Raw genomic sequence first — 20,765 nt, forward strand, 5'->3', positions numbered from 1 at the left:
TTCATCAGACTGAGCACATGATGGGCTGTTTAACTATTGCTGACCTGCTGCTCTTAAATAAAGGTCTCCTCTTCTCTGCAAAGGGTTAACCAACACTTTTCCTCGAGGCAAGGGCATTGATTATATTAATTTTAAGGTGCCTTTATTCCCTCTGTAAGGACAGTCAATTTATGCCATTCATTTGGTGATGGCTGCATTCTTGGACTTTAAATCTTCTTTACCTCCCACCCTGCTAAGCAATTCTTCAGATTCTTACATCCATCCTTTTTAATCTGCTGGAGGGTGAAATTTAATTTGTTCCAAAGAGCAGTCTATAGATTTCAGAGCCCACATGGGCCAAGCTGTCTTTTGAAGATGAAAGCCAAAAGATACCCACAGCACCTCAGGGTAATGAAAATACAGGTGATGCTTTTTTAATACCAAGCTGACTTCCCTCAGGGATTAATGATGGAGAACAAAAAATCTTGACATGAATGCCCCCTGCTACAGAACCAGACTGGCAGAAAGCATAAGATCAGAGATCAGAGCTGTTGCTTGGATGGGAAGCTTGAGCCAAACAATCTCCTCGTGCCTATAAAGGGATATGAAAAAGGCAAACGAAAATTACAAAAACAAACATGTTCTTCTCTTTCCCTCCCTGAGGGAGGGAAAGAAAAATAATATAACAAACAAGAAGGCATTTTCCACAAATAATATTTTGGTGTGAGTGAAGCTCTCTCTCAGCTTTAGGCCAGTAGAGCACTAAACTAACATACCATGAGAAACAAGATCCTGGGACCACAGATCAGGGAGTTGGGTGAACTCTGAGCAACCTCCTTGCACATCCTGGAAATAAAGACCCTGCAGCACCAGCCTCAATAAAGAAAACTTCCAGTGATGATCAAATTGTCAGAAAAACACACATTCATACAAAAAAAAAATTGGAAAAGACAAACATTCAGCAAATAAAAGACAGAAAAACCCCATTGATCTGTGGGGCAGCTAGTGACCTATCAAGGGTGGTGACTCTTTAGTGTCTTATGGGCAGACACTGTTTCCTTACAGTATGAACATGCTTAAACTGTGAATAAAGAAAAATAAATAATTGAAGGGTTAGAGGGAGAGGAAAATCAAAGTTTCATTGTTAATTACACAGCACAATGATAAGGGTGATTTTTCTTAAATCAAAAAATAAACTCTAGGTTCAAGTTCCCTGAAGGATATAAGATATTAGAGGGTTTTTTATGGTTGTAATCACAAACTCATTTCTCCAGCCACTACTGGCCATGTCTAATTAGGGCAAAGTATGTTAATGATACAGAGGCACAGCCCAGAGATGTCTTCAGTTGCAATATTAATTGCATTTAGGGAAAGAGGCATGAATTGTGCTTATACAAGCTAATTAGTATGGGTTTACTAATTAATACTGGAAAGTCAAACTGCCTTTGTCTTGTCAACTGCAATTAACTGAAGACATTTAAATTTCCTTTTTTGTTGCTCCTTCAGCAGCACGCTCACTTTGAGTTGACAAGCAAAGAATCCCTGCACTGGAGCAGCCAGAAGAGCCATTCCATAACACTGGCATCCCATTTTCCTCCAGCAGGACCTTGTGCTCTGGCCTGCCACAGGGTCCCCTATCACACACACCACCCTTTATCTGCCATTGTCCCTGGGGACACAATTCCCTGAGCTTTTCCTTGGAGGAGAGGGCTCTGCATGTGCAGATACTGATGTATTGAGGCCACAAGACTTACCCCACAAGAATTGTGCTGTTAAATATTGCTATGTAAAGAATGACTCATTTACCAGGGCACAGAGATGCTCCCACTGACAGGAAGAAGTCTTGGCTCTCCTCAGTGAGGAGCCATCAGCCAGAGTGGAGCAGAGCCCAGCTCTTCATTTCCAGTGGCCCAGGGAGGGTGGCAGAGCCTCAGAGCTCTTTGGGGTGGCACACAGATGTCATCTGCACAGAGGTTTGTCCCCAGAGCAGCCCAAAGGATTCATCAGCCTGCATGAGAGCACCTGACAGGTGTTTGCTCCATTTCACTCAGAGCCAAAGGAGTGCTTTTTCATCAGGAGAGCTGATGAAAGGCAATATCCACACCTGTCAGCACCCAGAGCAGGACAAGCCCTTCAGCATTCCCAGCTCAACATCAAATGAGACTGGAGGCTCATGGGTGAAAGGATGAAAAGGAAGGAGAGAGGCCAGCAATCCAAACCAGGCAAGTAATTCTGCTGAAGTGTCAAATTGCAAGGAGTCTAAAAATCAGGCAATCCAGGTGAGACACTGATCTGGAGAGTGGGGGGAAAAAAACACCTAAAGAGCATTTTTCTGGATGGCAGGGATGAGAGTGGGGCTGGTGGCACATCCACAGGAGGCTGTGGGACAGGAGCCAGGGGACAGAGCTCAGCCACCATCAACACTGCAGAAAACACAAAGGGACAACAACTCTCCCTGCCAGGGAGCTTTTGATGGGGCATGCAGAAGAAACACATACCACCAGTGAAAAGAAGGAGCTATACTGTCAGATCTTTCCTCAAAAGGGGAAAAGATGGGGGGAAAAAAAAAAGAAAAATTCTTTTCCTCTTTATTAATCAATTCTCCTGTGTTTACTGAATAAATTCAAGCTGCTGAATAAAGCCCACACCTCACAATCTGCAATGCATGGTTTAAAGCACCACTGAAAACAGACTGTTCATAGGAGGTTGATCTAAGAGTTACTGGAAGATCACAAGACCAGCAGTTTTCCACTGAGAAACTCTTGGGAACAGGCACTGAACACTGGCTGTTGCTTTATCCTCTGCTGATGGATGATGCACAACACCAATTAATGCTTTAACACTGGAAGTTCCAGCTTCTCCAGCCCTCTGCTAGCCCACTTAATACCACAAATTTTTGAAGGCAAACAACTCAAAAACCAGGCTTAATGAGCCCAAAAGAAAAACTTTGAAATGTTAAAAAGAAAACAACCCAGAATATCAGAATATTTAAAACATAACAGCAAATTTTTCCTCTGATGCATCCAGTAAGCACAAGGCAAAATTGACTTTACAGAATTTGAAACTGTTACAAGGCAGCACATAATGAGATCAGATGGTAAATAGGATTAATTCAGTTTTCTTTGGAAGTATCAGTTGTGGCCTGTGTCACCACAGAAAGCAGCTGGGCATACAAAAATGTTTGCCCACAATGTGAGACCACCCCAGAACCAGAATCAATTAAAGCTCTCCTGATGGAAAATCTGATGTTGAAACAGCAAGAGGCACAAATTAAAAAAAAACAACCACCCTAACAGATGTATGGAACCCATTAATAGCACAGTAGGGGCACCTCATCCTGCCCTTCAGTGCCCTACTAGAGCTCAGCACAAGTCTAAAAAGACCTGTGTTGGCACTCTAGTTTATGATTTGGATTTTAGAACAGATGTCTGTTTAGCACCTTCTTCCTAGCCAATGCTGCAGGCCTGTTTTTATATTAGTAATAAAATTAATCACATCTACAGAATGAGTCTCTGCATCTTGGATACTGCTCAGGTTTTCCTTGTGACTAGAAAAAGTTGCAGGAATCCCACAGTTCATCCATTAGCAAAAACATCAGTTCATGAAATGGCTTAATACTGACACCTCATTTATTTCTAGATATAAAAACATAATATTCAAGTCATGAAACTGCACATAAACCTCCCTGCTACCTGGTTTTGTGTCCTTTTATTATTTCTGGTCCTTGAGGGAAGTGCCAATAAAATAGATGAACCCAGCAGAAAATTAACAGATATTATAAAAATATAGTTTGTGGTAATTCTCATCTGCCTGTCCTTTGAACACTTGAGACTGAATCAAAGGCCCCTAAAGAAAGGAGTTAATTCAGGATTGAATTCAATGCTTGCTTCTGATCTAGAACTGTTAAGGAGAGAAGGAATTGCCAAAAAAAAGGAAGGCAGACCCCTAGATCTCATCCAACACTTTTTCCAGGTGAGTATGGAGACATGAAGTGCCAAGACTGGCAGCAGCAACACAACTTCTGCAATGTTTATTTGCTGTTCATTTCTGAATATCTGGAACTGATCCACTGTTTAAATGAACTGAACTTTGCATGTCACTGCTCTATAAAACAACCAGGGGGAAGATAAAAAGTCAGAAATTGAACACTTACCATCTCTGCTCTTTGCTTGTGGCTTCCCACTTCTTCCAGAACCTGAGACAGCTGAGCCTTCAAGACACAGAAAAACAAAAAAGAAATTAAGTCTAGGATGCAATTTTGGGAATTTATTAAGATTCTGTGCCCCTCCCTGACCTCTCTCCCCCAAAAAGGAAAAAATCACATATGGCACCATGATTTTCATGACATTGAGAAAGAATTCTAAGTGTTGGTCTTGTCCTGTCCTGTCAGCATCCCATGCCATGAGACAGTCCTGTCCCAAAGAGCCTGAAGGCACAAGAAAAACCAGGTTTATTGCAGAGAATGCCACTAGAAGAGCCAGCCCAAATTTCAATGCCATGCTCCAGCCAGGACTGTCCCTCCACTCCATTTCTGTGAAGCTGCACAAAGAGTGGTCTAAAACCCACCCAGTTTTGCCCAGCTTAACTTTGAAGAAGAGCAGGTTTAGCTCCATAGCTCCTGAAAGGAGTGTGTGTTCCAAGCTGACTTCATAGAAAATGTTCTGTTCAATTTCTGGAGCCCAGGGTTGGGTTTGGAAGCCTTCCAAAATGCTGTGGTAAAACATCAAGAAAATCTGTTCTGTAACATAAACCTCCTGAATTTTTGTGAATTTCTGAATTGTAGTGCAGCATTTTTTTTCTTTTTTTAAAAGGAAATTTGAAATGTAAAGAATCTGAAACCAGAGTAGAAATACCTTTGGTTATCCTGGCATCATTTGAGTGGAAACAGGAACCTGACTCAGAAAAGGATCTTTTACAGACTTTTGTTTATGAAAAAGGATTTTAAACCAAATGGGTATTTAGGAGATGGTTAAGAGAAGCCACACATAATACATGAGTGCTATTACTTCCCACAGCCTTGATTTTCTAACACACTGCTAGGCTGCAATCAGCCTTTCTCTGCTTAGCAGAAAGCCCCCCAAAAATAGTCACTGATGACAGATAATTTATACAATGTAAACAAAGAAAAGAAATAAAAACAACTTTCCAACAAACTGATTTGTGTCATTTTAAGCAAATATTCATTAAAACCCTCTGGAGTCTCTCAACTTCTCACCACATGAAATGAGTCTTTTGAGTGCCACATCCAAACCAGAGACAAACAAGAGTTTATTACAATGAAAAGCAAAACATCCAGCTTTGGAGACTAACTGCACTGAAATGCAAGTGAACAAATAAATTTAAAAAAATACAGTCCAAGTGTTCAGCACAGCAGAAGTTCCTTTTTGCAAACAAACAAGCAAACAGTTCAAAATTTCCCTGGCCCAAGGGAACTGGCTGGCCCCAGCTCAGTGGAAACTGAAAAAGTTTCAGCTTCTTGCTATGCAGGGCTGGGGATGATGTGACATTATTTAAGGAAGAGACACTGAAATAAGATGAAAAGGGTTTTAATGCCAGCCTGGGACCTGGCACAGGAGAATGAAACACCCTCATTAAACACTGCAGGAGATGCCAGCCCCAACCAAAACTGGAGTGCCTGGACAAGCAAGGGAAGGGAAAAAATGAAATGATCACCAAGCTTGATGTGGAAACATCAGGGAACTGCAAATTTGCAGACTTGGGAAAGACTTTTCCCTACTGCTGCTGAAGCAGATATAGTGACAGCAGCAGGCTGAGACAGGAGCTGCTTGGGGAAGAATTAGAAAACATAACCTTAGAGAGGTTATTTAGGAGAGGTGCTGGCATAAACTCTGCAAAACACCCCAAGACTGATTGAATATTTTTGATTACAGACTATCCCAACTGTTCTGTATATTTATTAGCTTTCTCTACATGAAGATGACCTTTAGATGGGAACCAATAGTCTATTCTAAACCAGATATAAGAATTACTTAATTAAAAATTATATTAAAAATCATGTATTTTCTTAGAGTAGCTATCAGTCCTGAATTTGAGGGTCAAGTCTCTGTTCAGCCTCCTATGGAATCACAGAGTAACCCACACTTAAAGAGTGGGAATCCCCTCAAAGCTCAATCCCCTGTGGTTTTGGTGGGTACCCTCACACTGTAAATATTTATGTAAAATAAATAAATATTTACATATAAATATTTAAACACCAAGACAACAGTACCTTAGGAGCCTGTTTAACCAGATGGGTATAAGAGCATTTTACAATATAATACCTCCATAAAAGCCAAAAGAAATGCAAAGAATAGCAAAGACTCCAACACATTTTACTTCAGGAAAAGGCTGGAAAACTGTTTTAGGCAAGAGAGAAGTAATACAAAGGGATGTGGGAAATTGAAAATACAAGCAGGAAATATGCCATAATTTATCTAAGATATGATATGACTTGGGGAAAATAACCATTTCAAGGTGCTGTGCCAACAGAGGCACACAGAGAAACCTGGACAGCAAGTCCAAGCCAGCAGCATAACAACAGCAGATCAATAAGATTTGGAGAAGCAATCAGATAAGAACTAAATCACAAAGTAGGTTTTCTTCATTGCATTCATTTCTAGGCAGCTCATCTCAAAGGGAAAGAGTCAGCAACTAGTGGGAATTCAGAGAGCAGCTACAAAACTTACTAGACTGCTGGAAGAAATGATTTATGAAGATTAAAAGATTTTTAAACATATGGTTTGACTGCAACTCTCACAGAAGAGCAAAAGGGACATATTTAATGCACTGAGGGCTGTTACAATGACAAAGCTGGGAAGAAGGAGGCTTCCCCAGCTCACTGATGCTCTTGGATGCACTCACCCAGAGTGGGGTCCCTGCCCTCCTACTCAGACAGCTGGGGAAGCACAAGACAAAACCCAAATTTTCAGCAGGGTCCCCAGTGTCTGCACTTGCCAGGCTGTGGTTCTGCTGATCTGAATGCTTTATCATGTCCAGTTTGTAAACATCAGCCCTATCCCAGACTTTTTATTAGCCTAAATCAAATATTGAACCTCCCTCAGCTGTTGGAGGACAGCTGCTGGCAAAGTGATTCACTGCCATATTCCTTCTAGGCCACAAGAAAATACAAACTAATCACCAGCAGCATGACAGATGCACACATTCTTAATTGGGAAGGAGAAATTAGGCTCTGAACTTATCCCCACGTGTCACTTAATCAGAGTGCTGGGGAGGAGCTGCAGAGAGCCCTGGGCTGGTGCCAGGCTGGCTGCTCAGCCCCTGCTCCCATTCCCCAGGCATTTGCCACAAAAGACCTGAAAAAAACAGTGTTATGTTGTTCCTTGGAATGTCTCTTGTGAGGAATGGATGCTGGGTTTGTGGGTGCACATCTCTGGGCACATCCAGCCCAGGAAAGGGTTGGCCAGGCTGCTGGGAAGGCACAGGGGCCAGAGATGCTGCAGCAGTTTGCCAGTCCCAGCCCAGAATTCTGCTCTGGGAAAGCCATGTGGGTATGACAGGACAAGGGGGCTGGCTTCAAGCTGGGAAAGAGCAGGCTTTGATCAGATATTAGGAAAACAATCTTCCCAGTGAGGGTGCCCAGGGAAGTTGTGGCTGCCCCATCCCTGGAGTGTCCAGCTCAGGCTGGGTGGATCTCTCAGAAACCTCATCCCAGATGTCCCTGACCACACAAAGGTGATTGTGAAGGTCCCTTCCAACCCAACCATTCCATGATTCTCTGGGTAGCTCAGCTCTGTGTTAGGGTCCTTTCAAAATCCACCTTGGCACCTCAGGAATCTCTCAGTAGGACAGACTTCTCTGTTGGATTTTCAGGCTACGCACAAAAGTTAATTTAAAGCTCCAAGGAAATTCTCATTACTTAAGACATGTGTTCAATTCCCACAGATCACCAAGCTCAAGCATTAAGAAATCTGATATGCAAACAAATATTATGAATCAGATATACAAATACAGTGCAATCCACCCACTGAAGGCAGCACAACCAGGTAAGGGAAAATCAAGTAGCAAGGCAGGGGAAAGAAATACTCTCGAGTACTCAGTCAATTACTTTAAGCTTTCAAAAAAGGGTTTGTCAATTCAAAATGTTCATCTTACATGACAACATGTAATAGTAAAAAGTCTAATCTACTATCAGTAGATTGTTATCCTCAAAAGAGGATGGCAGGAAGAGAAGAACCTGTGCTCCAGCCTCAGTGGGAATCTGCAGCTTGGGCTGAAAGAGGAGCAGGAACAGTTTCCAAGGAGAGGAACCAACTCAGCCCCAAGGAGACATTTCTGAATTGTTTAACTTGCTTCCCTGCATCAATAATTTGTCTTCTGTACCTTGCACAAGTCAGCCTTCACTGACAGCACTGGAGGAGGCTGGTCAGGGAGGGTTTAATGAAGGAAACTGAAGCAATCTGGTGGTGACAATGCCACTGTTAAACTGATTGCATCCAGAGCCCCCCACTCCCCTCCAGGAGCTGATGGCTGCCCTGAATGATGGGCAAGCAGCTCAAATGTGAGCCCTGTTTGTAGGGAAAAATTAACTACTCAGTCTCTAATGAACAGTCTTTCTCTACACAACAATACCCTCTGCTCTACAAGCAATTAGCAAATCGAAGTGTTCACTTTGTGGACCTGCATTAATTTGCTCCTCGATGTGGCACATTAAATAGCTCACAGGTACAGCACAGCAGTGGCAACAGCCAGCACCATAAAATAAAAGCTTGCTTCAAAGATTTCAGGAAGCAAAATTAGGTGTGCTGCATACAGGGAATAAATCAAAACAACCTTCATTTGGAAACATCATTTTAGTCTTATGCTTTCATCAAAAAAACATGATTATTGTAACTGTCACGTTAATACAACGTCAGTACTCTACAAAGGAGAGAAACAAGCAGCACGTTCACTACCTCAAATTAGAAAGAGCAATTTTTTTTCTTTCTCATCAGGGGAAATACTTGAGAACATACACAGCTGCCTATTCCAGGGTTGTGCTTTCACAGCTAGAAATCCCAAGTGTGAGTTCCCAGAAGGAAGGCCACTCATTGGAAGGGCAGCACCTTGGCAGAGAAGGAGAGCAGGAAAAGGTTTTGCCTGGCAGAGTTGGAACACAGCTGCAAAAATGGCATTTTTACAGCTCACTGAAGCCCAAGATACCCTTAGAAGCATTTTATATGCAACAGTTGTATGCAAATCCAAGTCAAGTGTGATAATTGGCAAATTTAGGTATAATGTTAATTAATAGCTATTTCAAATTAATTAACTTCTAAGATAAATTCTTGCTTCTCCTCTTTGAGAAAGTTAACACACAATTTAAATTTACAAGGATATATCAGCTGCTGATCACAGAAATAGGGAATCTTGTATGTTCTAACATGCCAAATCACTCCAGTTTCCTTGTGCTGCCTGCTCCCCATTCCCTGGGTAATTTCACAGTTGCTTATTTCTCTGATCACTCACAAAAGAAGACAGAGCTGAAGCCTCTTTGCTCAAGCTGGATGGGTTGAGTGTGGGGCTAAAATGTGATGTAACCTCTACAATGTCCAAACCAAAACATCTTATCTGGTGCCATAGGCTGGGGAAGAAGCAAGAAAAGGAAAAAAAAAAAAAGGACAATATCACCTTTTTCTGTCAGATTCAGGAGATACAAAGCAAAAAGTGCATTGAAGCTGCAGCTGAAATACAGAAGGAAACTTGAAAACATGGCAGCACTCCCAGGACAGTTCTGATAAAGGAAAGCACTGACTGCAACAATTAGAATTCAATCCAATGTAGAAACAGAAGCACCACACTGATGAGTTACATGGAACAACACAGGAATAGGATGAGAACAATTTGAAGAGAACTTTGCAGTCACTAATTACCTCTCAGCAAAGAATGAGGCTCTGGCTTGTGGGGAAAACAGAAGGGAAACTTTGATTTCACAAAAGCCACAGACAGATTCCTTCTGGGGGTGGCAGATTCTGAGCAGAACTAACTCATCAGCCACTTGCTGGCAGACTACACTTTATTTGCATATTGTGATCCTGCATATTAAAATACTGTGAGAACTGAAATTAAATTTTCATTAGTGTTCAATCTGGAATCTCACCCGTGGGATTCAGCTTTCCACAGTTCATGCAGGCATTTCCCTGTTTACTTTAAAGTCAGATATCCATTTATCCCATGCCAGCCAACACTCATGGCCTTCAACCCATTGCACACCATTATTGCCCAAGGGCAGGATTGTTTCTGCAACCTCTGAACTGCACTACAGAATTACTCTTAACTAACTAGCCATTTCTAATTTAACATATTTTGATGCTTTATAGTTGAAATTGCCAATCTTTCACAAAATTGCACCAGTTGAGATCACAATCAGGAAGATAGTTTAGTACCAGCCATTGCTAAATAATTTCCTTGCTGCTTTACAGGCTCCTTTCTGCTGTTGTCAAGAAAGTTCTCCTGGTTATAAAATCAAATGCACATCCTTTATAAAGCAGGAAAGAACAGCTACAAATAAACTCTGCTGCTGTCTCAAAAGCATCCTGAGCACCATGTTATCTCACAGGAGCTGGATTGGAGGTGGCAGGGGGCTCAGTCTGATGCAAAAGTGAAGAGGAAAATTCCTCAACAACTTTTGAACGTTTCAGAAATTTAAATTCAGTGAAACCACACTCGCTCTGACTAGCAGAAAAGCTGCAATAGGCAAAGCAGAGACCATTTCTTACTGACATAATTTATGAGGATAGGCTTGCAGCTCAATGAAAAGCATGTGTCTCAGGCCACAGCTAATTAGTTTTCCATGTAATTTAGATCTTAATTTTACCCCAAGCAAGGACAGGAAGCACAGGAAACAAGAATGCCTGTAAGCCAGATGTCCCACACCTCCAGGGACTTGTGTTCCTGGGCATCACAGCAAACCACAACACCCAGAGACTGAAGAACACTGCTCTGTCCAGAGCAGTGAGAGTGTTTTCCACCAAAAATACAAGAGCTGCTCCTTTTCTGAAAACCAGTTTTGTACTGGATTTGTGCAGGGAAATGCCGCCCCCCAGTGAGAGACAAAAAGCAGCTGGTTACCAAAATCAGGGAGGAATAAAGCAAAGCTCTTGGGCACTAAACAAAAAAAAATTAATCTGCAAGTTGAAAAATCGCCAAAATCATTGTTATAATTACTGGAGACAGAGTAAAACATCTCCCCTAGTAAAGATACGGGCTCCTCTCAACACTCTTATCAAGATTTACTGGGCAAGGGATGATATCACACCTTTCTCTAGCTCTTGAGTGTCAAGGATAGACCAATCTCTCTTCTTCTGTTTAAGAGACACAGTCACTTGTAATGTCAAGAATTCTTGACAATAAGCTTATTATAATGAAATAACCCCAAACTCTGCCTGGTTAGACTATGAGAAAAGGGTGTTAACAAAGTGACTGTGGAACAACTGATAGGAGATGAAGTCAGGATTCCAAGCATAAACTTGTCCACATATTTATTCCTGGCAAACTACTTGACCTAGCTTAAAGTAAGCAGCACAGCCCTGCAGCAGAAACCTGAATTTTGTTCCCACTCTGCCTAACAACTGAGGCATGGAGTGAAGCACTAAACTCTGAAACTCCTCCTTTTCTCTCCTTCTCTAACCTAAAGATAATACTCTGTAAAACCCTTCCAAAACCTTTGAAAAAGGATAATCTCTGAGCACAAGGTGCCAGTGTTGACACAAACCAAACCTGATGGGCCACAGCACTAAAAGGATTAAGCACCATAAGAAGTGCAGAAGTCCAGCACCAACACGTTCAGAGGTGGCAGCAACCTCAACTCCCTGATCCTCAAAGCAAAGGTGACCTTCACAGCTGCAATAAAATGTAAAACTTGAAGAAAGACCATTAACTTCTCTAAATCTACTCCATCAACACAATCTCTCAGGCAGATGCTGCCAGGGAAGGAGGAGAAGCAAATGGGAGATGGAAAAATGCAGAACCTTCTATCCAGGAAAGGATGAGTCCCTAGAGATTGGACAGCCTTGTGCCAGGCTGAAACAGTTAAAAATGAGGCAGGTAGGCAGGAAAATAGTGGGCTCAGGTAACAAAACCACCTTAGTTTTGCAAAAACGTCTCAAAAGAAGAACATTCATTTGTTGTTTTAGTCCCTGAGCTGCCGCTGAGGTGAGGCTGAGGGTCAACACCCCAGAGATTCCTCTCTCCCCCTGTTTTCTCTTGATGTTTTTATTCAGCACCTTGTTAAGAAGGAGCACAGAGACCAAAAGATTAGCACAGCTCTGCTGGGAACAATCTACTTTTGTAATAGGTCTCCTTCCCCCCCTCCTAATCAAATGGTGCTGCAGTCCCCTGGGGAGAGAATACAGTGCCAAACAAAAAATGTGAGTTTGCAGCTGCTTCCTCAACAGCAAAGGGCAGCCTGACTGATGAAACTCTGCCAAGCCAATTGCTTCCAGCATGATGCAGTCAGCCAGCACAGCATCTCCAGGACACACAAGTGACTGTGGGATGCTGATGGACTCTCCAAAGGAGTCATGCCCCATCACTGGAACACCCATCACAGAAGCCTCTGACACTGAAATTCTCTTTGTGGCCACAGAAATAGCCCTGCCTCAGAGAGGCAGCTGAATGTGAAGATGTAGCAGGAAGCCCCTTCTCTTTTGTTGATCCCCAGCAAAAGTTTTAACCCAACAGCAGAAAGATAAAATCTATGTATTGAGGGTCAGCTGCAAATCTCTTGCCAGGAGTAAAACAGATTATTAATATATTAGTGCAACTCAAAACCATTAGGAGAGTACCAGCCCACTGCACATGGCAATAGCAAATAGGTAGAGAAATACAAAGTATTTGGAGGAGAACACTCAAGAGAATTAATTTCACTGTGCTGTTGGTCAAATCTCTAAAGGTGAAATGAAGGGATACCAGTTCCTGATCCTGAAACACATGAAAAACATCTGGGAATCTGGAAATTCATCACTGTTTAGGTGATGGGAAAACAGGTACTGTATGCAATTCTGGGATTTGGTGAGCACAATGTTTTCCTCAGTGTTGTATTAACACTCGTGGAACTGGGAAGCAGAGCTAGAGACAAACAGAAGACAGAGCAGCTAATGGGAACAGAATCCCCTGCCATTAGATGTAATAAAGAAGATGGTTGAAGGAGGGGGGAACAAATGCTTGTGCATTTGTTTAATTTTCTGGCACAATTTTAAGCCCTGCTCATTGATTGACATTTTTTTCCCATCCTTTAGGTTCTTAGCAGAATGAATTCAGGCTCCAAAGCCTTCTCTTGATAAAAGCAAACATCAGTACTCACCAGATCCAGAAAAAGGAAATCTCAAAAACTAGAAGTGGTGGCAATGTGACACAGCATCTACCAAACTGTCAACTCCTTTCTGTGTATTTTTGTCAGGACAACTTCCCTGGATCTAAGTTCTCCCCATCAAGTTACCTCCAACTAGATTTGATAGCTGGAGGGAAAGAAACAGCATTTGATTCATGAAATCTGTAAATTAGCCATCAAAAATGTTCACTCTTATCCATTCATCAGAAAAAAATGGTGGAATTACATCCCTACCTAAAAAAGCCCTTCTAATTTCAGCCCAGTGAGTCAGCACTGCTGCATCTCATCACCAGGAGTGATTCATTGTCACTGCACTTCTCAAAGTCAAGAATAAGGGTATTCACCCCAATTCACTGTCATCTCATAACTCCTCTGGACCCAGGCACTGTGTTTGCACACAGCACTGTTATAATGATTTATGTGAGTGTGTCACTTTTAATTTAAAGGGATAAAGAGTTATTGTCAGTCTACCAACCATAAAGCAACATTTTCTTTCCACTGAGCTGACAGCTGAATACCTGGAAAATATTCCTGTTTGCCAAGAAAAGAGAGGGCTCTACAGCCCATAGCCTTAGGGTGCCAGTGCTTCTGAAGAGAGGAGTGGATGGCCAGTGTCTTTGGAGAGGAACTCTAGTACTTGGGAGACTTTAAAAAAGGCTTAGAGTTAGAACCTGAATAAAAATTCAGACAAAAGCAGTATGCATGGAAAGCCTCTGCCCCAAAGGAAAGTGAGGAAGAGGGTGTGAGATATGCATGAGAGCCCAAAAAGATGATCTGTGGTCATAGCTGGATGAAACAAATACCATCATAAGTTAATCAGTGGCACAGCTATAGTTTTCTTATTCAATATCAGAGTCACTTTTGATAACCTTTTAACTGCTAAAACAAGGCTCCTGAACAACTCACACTGAGCTCACTCCCCTGAGTGGGCCAGTGCCTTCCCTCAAGCTGCCCAAGGCTGTTGGTGATGGTGCTGTGAGCTCTGTCCCTAAGGATATCTGTTATCCCACAAACACTCCCAACAGGAGCCCTCAGGCAGGTGGGCACACACCTCCCTGTGCAACTGTAGTGAGCCAGCCAGAAAACACCATTGGGAAGAGAAGACCTGTGTTTGAATCAAACTTTTACTGTTAAATCAAGTTTGGTTTGTGTTCTAGCTCCCAGCACTAGTGCATAGGTTGTCCCAGCTCAAATAAAGGTCAAGGAGGAGTCTCAGCCAGCACTACCCTTGGCCTGGGAAATTACAGCCAGCATGGTTTTGGCATCCAGCAGAACAGTGGGGAGAGTGCCTAAGCCTCTGAGGGTCTCCAGCAAATTTCAAACTGTTGGAAGTTGCTAAGTAACAACATCCACCCCCAGGACAAGATTGTGCAATGTTTGCTCTGACAAAGCAGTGCTTGCCTTGCCCTTGCTTCCACCCTGGCAATGTGTGTGTTGAGGACCTGTCTCCTCTGCTGCCAGAGCATTTCCAGCCTCCAGTCTGGGTGCAGAGTTGGCTTTTGCTGAATAAAGCAAACATCCCATTTTAAACATAGCTATTATAATTAGCAGAAGCTCATTGCTCAATTCCCCTTCCAGACAGGGATTTCCAAATGTCAGTGTGCTTAGCACAGCTGATCTGTGCTGGCTGCTCTAAACACAACTGACCTAGGAGGGTGCAGAGCACAGAATCACATCCTATCATGGGCAGCGAGATGGAAAAACAAACAGGATAATTGTCCTTCTTCAGCCTGTACCTTCATGTTTCTGTACCATTTGCACCAAGGCAAGGTTAGCAGAGACTCTTTGACACAGAAGGTATATTCATGTTTGAGGCCAAGCAGGAATTTCTTCTGGAATTTTATATCTGTTTCCTGAGTCAGCTCTCCAGATGACCCTGCCTCATCCTGCTTGTCCTGCCAGGGTATCATGGCATAAAATAAAGGGCAGTAAGGGAAGAACAAAAAAGGAGGAAAACCCCAAACCAGAACAGGTGCTGCTGCTAAAATCTTTTTGCAGAGGCTGTGGCAAATGCAGAGACCCATTTTGAACAGTACTTTCAAAATTTCCAAAAACATCTTTATGAGTGATTTGCAATATTAAAAGGAAATTGCTAAGTACCTTTTCCCAACTCAGACATCCCCACAGCAAACATCTTAAGATCTCCTCCCCTGGAAGGAGTGCAGCACTTCCATGTGCATAAATCAGTGGCTCCCAACCCTCCTGCAGACACTTGGGAAGCCCTGGCAGTGCTCCACACCTCAGAATGACCCACAGAGCCAGCAGAATCCAGCTCAGTTTATTAATGTGGGTTTTGTGCAGCCTCTCACCTGTGGTGTACAAGTGTCCCACCCACAGCTCCTCATTGTTTGGGATACACCAGTGAAAACCCCACAGTGGCTGAAGCAGATCAGCACCAAGCTGTTCAATAAAAGGAGAAACCAAAGATCACATGAACTTTGCAAGGCACATGGACAGTCATTATTTCCAGTTACAATATTTTACCCCATCAGGTTCTGTTTGTATTACAGATTAGAGGCAGAATTTGCCTGAAAAAAGCTGGAAGGAAAAAAAAAAAAAAAAAACCCCAGAAGAGAACAGCCTCTCTATCCAAAGATTATCCTTACACTGAAAAAGTAAAAATTCCTCCAAGATTCCAACTGGAAGAAAAAAAAGGGATAAAATACCCTCAAATAAAATCATACATCCCTGCACACCATGGTCATGCTCCTGTAACTTCTAAGAAGAGGAACAAAACTCTTGTACTCTTATCTGAGAATTTATTCAAAATAAATAAATCCCAATGGAATTTAGGCACACTGTAGAGGCTCCAGCAAAAATCATAAATAAAGCAAGCAAACTAAAAAAGATCCTTTCTTGGCATGCTCTTGAAAGAAGGATTCACCACATTTCTGATTGACTGCCACTGTGGTTTAAATGAATCAGCTATAAATAGGCAGCAAATGCAAGGCAAGCACTTGAAGGGAACAGCAAGGGTTTTTTTTTTTTGTTTTCTCTTGTTATTGCTTAATGGTCTGTTGGGAAGGAGGTGGCTGTTGAGGTAGAAGAAATGTGGTAAAAATATAAAGAAACAGAATAAGATGGGGTGTGGGAAGGAGGGATAAGGAGATATGAAGACATTCAAATGTATGAAATGTGCAAATACCTTTGTGCCTCTGGTTCTTGGAGCTAGGGATGCCCCCAAAGTCCCCTCACACCCACAACCTGAAGAAGGCTTTTATGTTATCAGTAACTGCAAAGTCAAGCTTCTGTGGGCCACCTTGGACTAATTTCTAGTTTTTCCTACATACCAGATTGAACATATGAAGTGCAGTGTCAAAGAAAAGCACTGGAAGTGTTTTTGCAGCTCTCTTGTGCCAAGAGCCATCCAAAACAGGAGTGGCCTCAAAACTATTAAAGTTAAGCAGCCATCCACATCATAAAGTGAAAGAACTGAAAATACTTGTGTCAATGAACACCAGAGCTGGAGGAATCTGAGTCACACCCAGAGAGGATCCAGTTTCTGAAAAGCATTTGCAGGGAAATTTCTAATAAACTACTTTTTAAATATTGAATAATCACTGCTCAAAATAGCTGGAGCTTATTTCACAGCTCTAGTTCCAACTGTCTGCTCACTCTCCTCCTCTCTCCCACAGCTAGTCTGACTGCCCACAGCATCCCCAGGCTCCAGATTTCTGGCACCATTTTTAATTACTCCTCTTAATCTTATGCTCCTTCTTTCAAGCCTGAAGGAGGCTCTCACAAAATCCAGGGTGCAGAAAAGCTTCTGGTTTCCCTTCCCAAGGAGTCTGACTAGCTTTAAAGACCTTCTCCACTCCTGCAAAGTATTTCCTTGCAATATCCTGGCAGTGAGCAGCCAGGACCTCCTCAGAGCCTTCTCCTCCATGGGGATGGAGGCTGGTCCCACATCAGCTCTGCACAGATTTATAGCTTTTTCAAAATTAATTGTTTCCTCCTGTAGGAAGGAGGAGAAAGCTATCAAAATGGCCAGAAATCCAAATTTTTAAACATCAGTTAATATCTTACCCTACTTAAAACAAAAGGAAAACCTTGGAAAGGGTATGCAAGGGGTGAAAAAAAAAAACAAACAACCCTGCAGAGACAGGATCAGAGCAAGTAAAGAACATCCTTGCACTGCACAAGCCTGGGAAATAATCTGTGTTTGCCAACCATCAGTTTAATTCTCACTGTAAGATGCTGCAGGAGAGGGCAAAGTGCAGGGTTAATCAAGCCATGGCTGAAGCCTTTTGTTTATCCACAGAACTGAGCAGGGACCCAGGGGAATGTTTCCATATGCTGCCCCAGCAGTGCTGCTCACTTTTGGGCTGAAAGAATTAACTCCAGAGGGAGCACTGCAATTTTATCTTGCACATGGCCCATTTGTTTCCCTTGGCCCTTCTGCTGAGACTGCCAGAGATGCCAGACAGGATGATATTTCTGAGGTATGGGTGTTTATCTTCTCTGAGTGAACCAAACAGCAACTCATTTCAGGAAAGCAATCCAGCAACTCACAGTTGCTTCTTGCTCCAGCAAATGCAGCCTGACAAGGCAAAAGGTGAAAGTGCCTGATGGTCCCATTAGAAACCTTTGGGTTTCCTTGCTCCTGAGTGCCTGTTGAGCAAAAATGTGCTATAGAAACATGAAAGATCTCCATTTGGCAGGGGAAGGGAAGAAATCAGGCATTAGCCAGCCAGGAAAATCTCAGTTATTGGCTCCTGCCACACAGGTAGAGGCTGTGTTGAACTGCTCCCCAAGGCACAGTGGGATGCTCAGGGCTGGGAGCTCTGCTCCAGAGGCAAAGCACCATGGAGCATGACAGAGAGCTCCCTCACATAAATGCTTAGGAGTAAGAATTGTCAACACTTGCTCTTTTTTTTAGCTTCTTTTCATGTTTCAATTTTCTTTCTTCTTAACCTAGCAGATAAATAGCTACACAGATTTACTTGTGCTTAAAAGTGCCTGACCCCAGGGCAATGCCAGCTGGTTTGTCCCAGACTGATACATGCCAAAATAATGACTCACTTTAAATGCAAGACACCACAGAGGAAGGATATATAAATGTACATTTGCTGCAGAAGTGGTATTTGTGCCATGCAGCAGCCTCCAGATATTCATGAAGACTTGAGTGTGACCTTTCCTTTCCTCAGTCCCCTTTGCTGGTCAGAAAAAAAGCATAATCCAAAGAGCAAGTGGAATGTAACAGAAAATAATCTCCACAATAATTGCAGTAATGTGTACAGTGTGGATGGGCTGTAGGAATTGGATACATGACTGTGGATATCACTGGCCTAAATAAAAAGGTGCTCATTATCCTGAAAGGAAATGACACTTATGAATGATAAGGTCACACTGCACTGGCAAGATAAATGTCATTTCTCTATACAGCTGTGATGGTCTCACCTACTGTCTTCAAAAATGGATCTAAACAGCAAAGCAATAAAAGCCTGTATTAGAATTAGCCTGGGACATTATTGTTTTGAGAGTGCAAAATCATTCATCTAGAGCTCTTTAGACATGCTTTCCTGGGAACACTTATATATGTGTACATGTGTATTTACATTGTGCCTTTTGAGAGTAATAATACATGAAAATAATTAACTGACACTTTCAAACAAGCTTGGGTGTGTTTGGTACCATGTATATCAAAAGAATTTGAGACTCACCATGTATTCTATACAGCTGTACACATTCCCAGGAATTAAATCTATCTGCATAGGTAGTTTTGCACTCATCACAGCCCCCCCCTCCCCCAGGCAGCCTCTGCCAAGCACAATGAGCAGCTCTAAATAAATACCATCCATAATGCCAACAACTCCTCTCCTTTCAGCAGCTCTGCAGGCTACCATGCTGCAGCTGGGAGACAATTAAGAACACTCAGATGATCTTTAAGCACAGGGCACAGAGCAATTCCCTGGAGCAGGAAGGGCAGCATCCATCCCCTCTGAGCAGCAGCAGAGCTGGGGATGGTACCAGGTTCCTCCAGGTTCCTCCAGGTACCCCCAGGCTCTTTGAGGAAGGGTCTCATTCAGCACTCTGCAGGTGGGGGGCTCCTCCCCTTCACACCCACAGGTGTGCAAGGCAAATAACTAATGAATATGAGTCACTGCTGGGTGTTCCCACCCAGGGGAGATGGGGGTGTCACTGCAGACATCACTCCTGCTATCCCTCCCACCTTCCTTCATGCCAAAGCTCACAGAACATTTGAGAAACAGCACCTGATTTTGCTAAGGTGGAACTAGACCCATGGAGGTCAAAGAAGCACATTTGAAATGAGTATGTGAGATACCAGGGGGCTGATCTATCCCAGGGCTGCATTTTCACTCATGAAATTACCTCTTCTAAAAGGGAATAAACCAGAAAGTGAAGAACTTTGCCTCTATATGTTAATAAAATTAGGAATACTCATAATACAGTTGTCAAAGGTAGGGCTGATAGAAACTGGCTTTGCAATAATATCTGCCACAAAAATCACTGGTGTAGGGTCTCAAACATCAGGTCAATTCCCAACTGCACTGCACAAGCTAGATTTTATGAAAAATTCAGAGTTTGCAGGCTCTCAAGAAATACTTCAATAATTAATACAGATACAGACACTCATCATTTCTTTGTGTATATAAATAATGCACAGTGGTAACCTTTATACAAAGGAGCCTCAAACCCTCTGCCATCACACATGATATTTACTTAAAATAACCTCTACAAAGTAATTACTCTGTTCACATTCATGGTTTCTGAGTATCTCATTGGGCTTTTATACACCATTAATACCATAACATAATCTTTCAGGCTTCTTGTTGATTTCCTTTAAAAATCAAAAAATACTTAGGTTTAGCAACTCTTCCAAGAATCAGCTTTCCAATGAAAATGAACTGTCTCTGCAATTTTACAAAAAGAAGTGAAGTTGATGCCACAAAAACTCTGGTTTGGGAGCCTGACATGTGGGATGCAGGCACAGGAACACAGAACAGATAAAAATCAATGTCTTAAGCCAGGAATCAGTTGTGTTTTTAATGTGGGCTTGAACAGAACTAGAAATCTGAGTGTACATCTGTCAAAGCTGCAGCCATTAGAGGCGTTTAAACAAATTGAAAACATAAATCACATCAATATGTCAGATCGATGTGCCATGCATTTCATAGCCACAGCACTGTCACCACAGCTGGATTCATGGCACGTGTGTTCTGCAGCACTGCCTGTTTTATTAAACTGCATAAATAAAATTCCAAAAGAAAAATGTTACAGCTTGTATCACAGGAAGAACACGGCTTTCTCCACAACTCTGGACTTTCAGTTTGTTTTGCTGAAAAGCTTTTAGCACCATCAAAGCACATTTGACATTAACACTGATTAAAGCAAATAGATAAATTGCAGAGACTCAGAGAGAGAAGAATTGTTCCTTACAATTTACCTGGACCACCCCTGGACAGAGGAGATCTATATCAACAGCTTAGTTTTTATTCAC

General features: G+C 42.4%; 1 protein-coding gene across 2 annotated transcripts in view; it reads right to left on the reverse strand.

Annotated features, from left to right (window-relative positions):
- The window catches only part of MAD1L1 (mitotic arrest deficient 1 like 1), a 418,937-nt gene that overhangs the window by 252,589 nt on the left and 145,583 nt on the right, over window positions 1–20,765 (reverse strand). For both annotated transcript variants that reach the window (XM_079320917.1, XM_079320916.1), the window contains exon 13: window positions 4,133–4,189. In XM_079320917.1, the coding sequence (XP_079177043.1) occupies window positions 4,133–4,189 (57 nt within the window). The remainder of the gene's footprint in view (window positions 1–4,132; window positions 4,190–20,765) is intronic.

The sequence above is a fragment of the Erithacus rubecula genome (genome assembly GCF_903797595.1).
Source record: "Erithacus rubecula genome assembly, chromosome: 17".
Lineage (NCBI taxonomy): Eukaryota > Metazoa > Chordata > Aves > Passeriformes > Muscicapidae > Erithacus > Erithacus rubecula.